The 7,873-nt window shown below is 34.6% G+C and overlaps 1 protein-coding gene across 1 annotated transcript; it reads right to left on the bottom strand.

The window, feature by feature from the left end:
* Positions 1-530: 530 nt before the first annotated feature.
* LOC140864560 (cyclin-H1-1) lies at positions 531-7,435 on the bottom strand. The gene is made up of 13 exons (XM_073268818.1): positions 7,309-7,435; positions 7,122-7,172; positions 5,410-5,488; positions 5,180-5,298; positions 5,020-5,093; positions 4,631-4,751; positions 4,484-4,552; positions 2,487-2,528; positions 1,607-1,684; positions 1,287-1,345; positions 1,115-1,199; positions 892-980; positions 531-807 (listed from the first exon to the last, which is right to left on the bottom strand). The coding sequence occupies exons 1-13, from the start codon at positions 7,366-7,368 to the stop codon at positions 765-767; spliced, it is 969 nt and encodes a 322-aa protein (XP_073124919.1). The 5' UTR covers positions 7,369-7,435; the 3' UTR covers positions 531-764.
* Between the last annotated feature and the right edge of the window lie 438 nt (positions 7,436-7,873).

The raw sequence follows: 7,873 nt of genomic DNA, 5'->3' as shown, positions 1-7,873 counted from the left end.
TTGTTATTAAAAATACATTGTGTTAATTCACATTTTATTTAATTATAAAACTACATCTTAAGTGAATTGATTTGAATTATTTTCTATAAATTTAAGAAAACAAAATTTAAAACACGTGAGCATCAAAGTGGTTTTTTTTAAAAAAAATATATAACAGAAAAATAAAATTTGGTTACAACATACATTTAAGAAAATTTGAAAACAAAAATACATCAAAATTAAATAAAAATTTGATAATAAAAATAAATTAGGGAAATAAAATTTTATCGTACATAATTCTAAGTTATTCGAGTTCTCCATTTCACCTGATTATTCAATTGAATTTCTTAGTACTATGTGTATTGTGGACTGAACAAAAAACATGCACATCTCCATTCTGTACAGTGTATATCATTATATATATGTTTGCCCGTTAATCGTTATCCTAATCGTATTTTATTAACATGTAATTAAGATTAATTACGTAAATGCGAAAAAAACATATCCTGATCGTATTTAACATGTAATTAAGATTAATTACGTAACTGGGGGCAAAAAAAAAATAAAAATATAAAGGATAGTAAGAAGATAAAAAGTTTCAGAAAAACACTTAAAAAGGCCATATTTTTGGCCTCCCAAGGTAAAATGTGGCAATCGCAGTAAAGATGAAAATGCCACTGATGTTCTTACAACATACAAATATTTCCGATGCTCGAATAAACCTGAAAATGAAGGAATCAATGGTGGATACATGTAAGCATCTCCGCTCTCGAAAACATCATCATTTAAGTTGAACTCTCCTTTGATTTGTGCTTCCGTTTCTTACTCCTGCATCGAAGAAAGCATGCTTTTAACACAAGATAGTGGTCAGAGGAAGTGACGTGGGAGAAAGGCACGATGTTTAGCAAGTACTTGTCGTGTGAACTTGGATCCAAACACGATTTGAGTTTCCGATCAATGTGCTTTACATCTTTGGAGGTAGGGGTCTCAAGTGTATCAATCTGTAGCACAACCAGTTAAATTGAACTCCTCGGAGTGGTGAAAACACAAAGATGAGATATTTATCGTCCCATATACAAAACTTATGATAAATTTTTGTGCTCAAGTCAGAGAGGAAGGCGAAAAATAAGCATACCAGTGTATCAATCTCACTCAAGCGAAGGTGGAGCTCGGAAATGGCATGAGAAGGATGGTACCTTGAGATCGTGCCTTTTAGGTATCTGCAAGAGGTTTGATTCTCAGATATCTGATACCAGAAATGGTAAGTGAGATGTGCATACTAACTTAAAGGTTGGCGGTATTCAAACCTCTCAAAGTCGATTAATTTATTATAACTGGAAACCCTGCGCAAAGCTGCCAACGCTAGCTGCACATGTGATAGAAAGTTGAAATTCCAGTGCTTGAATGCATGTATGGGATGTAATCATCAACCAAGAAAGAACGAGGCACAAAATACGCGAAAAGAAAATGATGGAATGAAAATTCAAATTGATAAGATCCGGAAAACGCACTAAGTACCTTGAAAATGACTTTTATTAAAGTTCAAAGTTTATAAACTTCTTCACAAAATCGATGGGGAAAACAAGAAAGTGGATGAAAGAAAATGCTTCGCATTCAGAAAATATACCTGTCCAGGTGGAAATAATAGCGGAGCATCTGTCCGCATAATTTTATCTACTTCTGCTGTAGCAGATTCACGTAAATCCTGCAGAAAATAATTATAATTTCAACGAAGTATATTTGTCTTTAACACTTAATATCTCCATACAAAATTGGAAAGAGTATGCGGTAAGATGGGGAGACATGCTTTTGGTTTGTGGAGGAAGGATATTTATGTTATTTCATTTAGATTATGGTCCATTCACCAGCCCATGGATATACCGAGATACACTTCGAAGTTTGAAGCGAAGAGCTCAACATCTAACATAAATGTCTTAGAAACGTGGAATGCTAGAATCTTAGACTTCCATAGAGGTGGACAAAACCTCATGTCATATGCATTGCTCATCTCATCAGCAGACAAAGCCGACAAGAAAAGCCACAGCACCGAACAACATCGGACATTAGACACTACGCCATTCACCTTCATAACATACTCAGCACCTCAAAAACACTTGTTTACACCTTCAAAAAAACTCAAAAACAAATCCATAGAGTGCATCAGGTGCCAACAGGCTAATTGACGGACTTTGAAGCCCTATCATCAGCAATTTATAGCTGTCTTGGCAATTTATAGTTTTCAAATGGAGAAATTTTTCTAAAATGTAACAAAAGGGTACTCTGGCCAAATGAAATTATCATTTAAAACTCCAAAGGGAAAAAGAAACCACTGACAGAACATATGTCAAATGACCACCAAAGTAGAGAAATCATTCACTAGGCAGTGATGAACTGAACTATGTTGAAAATATACCGACCTTGTGAAATGCAAGTTAAAATTATTCACCCATTGTTAAAGAACATGCAGTGCATTTACAAAAAATACCATGGGCAAGTTCACAAGGCACCTTTATGATCTCCAACTGCCCCTCGTTTTCCCCGAAGAGCTCCTATATGGGCAAGAGTTGTTGTCAACGTGCAATGCAAATTTATCAAACATAAACAGGCAACAATTGAAGAAAAAATATCAGTGATTAAAAATAAAACAGAGGAGGAGAAAATACAGACGAGGAATGGTAAAAGAGGGAAAATAATTGGAAAACTGGACACAAGAGGAGTTCAATCTCTATTTAATTGTCCAAACTAGCACGTTTATCTTCAAAGGTGTCTCCAACAAAGATTGGAGGGGCGAAACACTCAGCCCTTCTGAGAATTCAAATCAAGAAGTTGCTCCAACCCTAAAAATTTCTATACAGGGAGGAATGGATGCTATTAGCTTATAAAAATCACCAACGAACCCTTCAGAATTTCCAATGTGAAGAAACTTTATCCAATTGGACTTAGGAATGAGGTCAGCTCATGTATCACAATTTCCAATATATTTTTTAAGATAAACAATCTCCACATTATTGAGCCTTTTTTTTAGCAATATTTCAAAATCCTTCTAAAACATTCACATGATTTCAGAAAGTTTAGAGGAGAGAAAAATCAGCAGGGATGAGACGTATGCGCTCAAGCAAAATTGTACCAAGAAGATTACTGATTTACCTTAGATAAGAAAGTGGTTGATTGTATACATTTATTCGCTCCTAAATACAAGGTGGATAGGACTTAGGAGTGTTCATCAATACAAAGCAAGATTTTATGCAAGGGGATTTACTCAAACATATGGCGAGCTGAAAAAGCTATCTTACTCCAAGTTTGTATAGGTGTATTTGAAATGACAGAACTCATATTCGCAACTCAAGTCCTTTAGATAAAATAGTTTAATTAAGGATTTCAAATTTTATTTCTCTTCTAACGTTTTTTCTCCCCCTACATTTTGAAAGGATTTGCGATGATCTCAAAAGACATGTCATTTCAAATTAACTAATTCGAATGCTTTTAATTGTAACTCTTAGTTCTCCGCTATTATATGGAAATAGATGCGGCAGAAGTTAGTATGGTATCTCCATCTGTAAAAGATTCATGTGAATTGGGCCAGAATAGAATGGGCAAAAGTCACAATCTAGTCATGAGGAAAATTATTGAGTTTTGTGACTAGCTTAGGCTAGGGAAATACTAGCTATTAGCTTGGGTTTTTAATAGAGTTTGCTCTGGGAAAACATTTCCATTTGATTAGCAATATACTTTCAGTTTCCAAAACAGATACATATAATGGATTTGCTGCAAAAAACTGGGAAATAAGGGGAGCCCAATCATAACCTTGAAATAGAAGAGAAAAGGAAAAGCAAACAAGTTGATCTTTAGTTAATTTTAATAAACTAGGTCGCTACTTGCAAGTGCTGTCAGCCAATGCATGCAATTCTAGCAGAGAGACATCAAAGGATGGCGATCAGAATCTTTTGGTATCTGGAACACCCCCCAGGGAAAGGGTTTTACCGTAGTCAAAAGGGTAGAAGAAAAGAAAAGGACGTCACTTTATCAAAGAGAAGGTTGTGCATTGCAGCAGGCGTATGACTAATCTTCCAACTAATGTTACAAGTGACATATTCTTAAAAGGAAGACAACTACAAGAACTTTACATAGCCGAGTGGCAAGTCAAGAATAATCAATATCTATGCACCAGCTTGAGCAGGAACGTTAAAAATCCTGGACTTTGCCACATGAGAAAAGGGATTGACAAATAAGTTAGTTATGTGGATTATTTGATAAGATCGTGTTGAAGATATCTGATTTTATGTACTGTTTTGCAAGATACAAATATTTCCTTTGGAGGTTTTGTCCAGCTTTCAACCATGTATATAATTTGTAGGCATGATTCTTTGAAAAACGTTCACATAAATTCCACGTCTTCATTCAAGTTTGAATCTCCTTCAATTTTTGCACACATTAGTAAGGCAACAAACTCTCCACTTTAGTATAGATACAACAATCATCATCATTAATTCAGTTGTTAACGAACCTTCACGTCGATGACAAAGCCTTCAAGTGCACGATATGGTGCATAAACAATAAGATCAAATCCTAGACTCTGAAAAGACATCAAAACTATGTATAAATGCTAGACAAAAGCAATAGAGAAGAAAATGAAGTTATGCATGATCCATACCTGAAAAACCAACATTTCATTATTTAGGATCATCTGGTGATCCTGCTCGATACCTTTACCAAGCTCCTCCGCAGAGACATGGTTTTCTTCGGCCTTACAAGCAGCGTATATGCAGGTTAACCTGAAAGGGGTGTGAAGTGAGTCATTTAAGTTACCTATTTATGAATGATTAAAAATTTCATGGTCAAGTGGCCAAGGACAGCAGGAAAAAGAACAATTAATTTCACATGCGTGAACTAAATTCGAAAACATCAAGTGCAAGGACAATAAGATGCTCATCAATGCAAATGTTTGCACATTATATTTGATGTTGGTGTTTTCTAACTTTGGCGTCAGAAGACACTAAATAACAAATCCAAACCCAACTCATCATAAAAAGACAAAGTTACATGATATTCTTTGGGTGATGCTCCATCACAGACCATTGCAAATAAAATCTTTTAAAGTAAATAAGAGCCGTTGCCTGCAAAGTGAATAGAAAGAAGTTAATACAAATGTCCAAGTACAACTCAATGATCATTATCATTTCCAAGAAACATGGCAGCTAACCTGTATTTTACGCGGAAACTTAAAGGCATCACAAACATCTTGAATTTTAAACTCATAGAAAGCCCGCAGAAGTTGTTCCTCTTCAGTCTTCAGTGGCTTTGCACGAGAATGCTTCTCAGCTAAATTTCAGCAGTAATACTTGTAGTAAGAAAATGACAAGAAGATTTGATGGCATTCATGCAATCAAACAAAATTATGCAGATGTGCCCGTTCCAAGGTGAGGGAATTACTGTTATCTTTGACATCATTTTGAGGTTCCGCATAAGAGAAAGACCCATCAATATCCACTTCCATTCTCGTTGCTCCATACTTCACAATGCATTGAAATTTAGAGTATCATATTCATTGATGAGTTCGTGAAGCCATAACATTTTATGAGTATTCAAGCAGATAATTGTAATAGTGATGAGGCAGAGATTCAAACAATATCAGTTTTGTAGGCCTTCATCGACATAATATGAAACATATCTACTTTCTTCCGAGTTCATCCAGGTTAAACACTTTTTTGACTAACTGTAAATCTGACTGTCACTTCTAGCAGGTCCAAAAACAAGCAAACTTAACAACTGTAAATCAACCCTAAAAACTCAGGCTCGCCCTTAGAAACCTTCATATTGTTCTTTCAATGTACAAGATGTCGTCAACTGCAAAACTCCTTATCCCATTCGATCCCCCATTGGCTACCAAATGATCTATGCTTAATGCATATTCACAGTTTCTTTCTCACAAATCATAAAAAATTTCAGTTTTTTTCTGAATATTTTCTTTTTTGCAAACCAAACGGACTGTAATTTGGTAAGGACTCTAAAATTTTCTTCATCAAATGAATTCTAGAAATTTTTTTTTCAAAATCTATTCAATAACTTTTTATAACCATATATTCATGTGTACACATGATGATAATGAGAGATTATATAATCAAATGGTGACAGTTGGGAAAAAATTCTGTGCCGAATCACTGTAGTAAAAAAAACGACACACCTTTTTGCCATAGATACTCCACCAGTCTATCATTCAGGGTATGGTAAAACAAACTGCCAATATTATAATCATTTACAAATGTTCTTCCATTCTCTTGTTTCATCTACAAAGTTACTAATTAGTAGAGTAATGCCATAAAGGTGTTAAGGTCAACCTATTTCATTTTTATAATTCTTAGCCTATACAACCCTGCACCTAAAAATAATTGGTTTGCATTAAAAAAACAACGAAAAAAATTAGAATCCTGTAACAAAATAAAATTAAGCTTTACAGTGTAACATAAATAAGTGTCTTCCATAATTGGCATCAACTTGATGCATCTGTTTATATCACCATGTAATCTACTTCATTCATCCAAAACCTGTTATCCTGGACTGCCTCCTCTGTAAAGGAAGTTTGCAGTTATAAAAACTTAAATGTGAGGCTGACCACAAAGTGTTACCAGAGAACAAGCTAGCTCTACCAAAAAATCTAACTTCTGGTCCTCTTTCCTGCTTTTGAGAAAGACCTTTGATGTCTAAACTTGTGACGATACTATAGACAACTAGAAATCTATTTGATACCTCAGAAATTCAATATTTATTCGCTACCTTCGATAAAAATAATTGCAAATCAGATTATTTGGGACCATCTTTCATTAATTTTTTTTTCAACTATTCAATGTATTTGTTTTTCAAGATCAAGATTAATATTTACTCAGCAAATCCAATAATTACTTCTCATCATTTCCAGTGTTTTTAACAAGGAATTCTCAATCACACCTTAAAAATTCTTTCTTGTTCAGGTTCGAATTTATCAAATCCTTCTCCTATAATACAATATTAAGAAAGAAAAAGGAAAGTACAAGATGCAGAAAGATTTTTCCATCTACAGCTACAAATGCAATGCCCCTGAATCATAACCAGTCAGCTCTTTGGAAGACATAAATTTAAAAAGCAAATTGATGTGCATAAAAACAAACCCTCTCCAGCGCTTGCCTCGCTCTCTGATTAGCATCCCTATACTTGTCTTTCTGCCAAGAATCAGCATAAAATAAATCGCGGGACAATTCGTTTCAGGTGAAGTAAGGGGCCAGCATCCAATATACAGGGAAGCCGATCAATAAACATGGACAAAAATTAAAGGGTATTTAGAAACAGTAACGTTACAAGGTCTTGAGAAGTAAAAATCCACTTTGCTCTATGAGTCGAAGTTGCAAAGTCCGCCATTTCTTACACTTTGAAGGATATTGGAATAAGTAATAGCAAATTGCAGATGAAATATAACAGAAGGCGGCGATTGGATACTGTGCGGCCGCGAACTAAATTAATATTAAAAATTTGCTTAAATAATTTCATTGTTTTCGAATTGTTTTCGAGGGATTGATATTTCAATTTCAAAATTTGTTACTCACACTTTGATTTACAATGTTACCTAATTAATATTCAATTGTCAACATTATCCTTCCTAAATATTAGTTAATTTTCAGATTCGTCAAATCGCATCAGATTCTCTACTGATGCGATTCTCTATAGAGTAGTCACGGGACTAGAAGAAGATTTCAGCAATGTGAGAACTATTGCATTAGATATCAGGTTTTCTGGAGTCTCATAAGTCACACCTTATTAACCTCAGTCACGTTAGGAGGTCGACGAATCAGGCTGCTGAGTTGGTCACTCGATTGCCGATTTTACTATTTTTTTTTCTCACTCGTCTTATTTAGAATAATATAAA

This window comes from Henckelia pumila, chromosome 4 (genome assembly GCF_033568475.1).
Source record: "Henckelia pumila isolate YLH828 chromosome 4, ASM3356847v2, whole genome shotgun sequence".
Lineage (NCBI taxonomy): Eukaryota > Viridiplantae > Streptophyta > Magnoliopsida > Lamiales > Gesneriaceae > Henckelia > Henckelia pumila.
The sequence above is the reverse complement of the archived record's forward strand: the minus strand, read 5'-3'. Positions and strand labels throughout refer to the sequence as shown.

Bases quoted from the DNA above. Each gene is read 5' to 3' on its own strand.
- LOC140864560 (XM_073268818.1), bottom strand. From the start codon at position 7,368: ATGGCGGACTTTGCAACTTCGACTCATAGAGCAAAGTGGATTTTTACT. The intron at 7,173-7,308 runs GTAACGTTACTG...GATTCTTGGCAG, and splicing joins TTTTTACTTCTCAAGACCTT to AAAGACAAGTATAGGGATGC. The intron at 981-1,114 runs GTATGCTTATTT...GTTGTGCTACAG, and splicing joins TGAGTGAGATTGATACACTG to ATTGATACACTTGAGACCCC.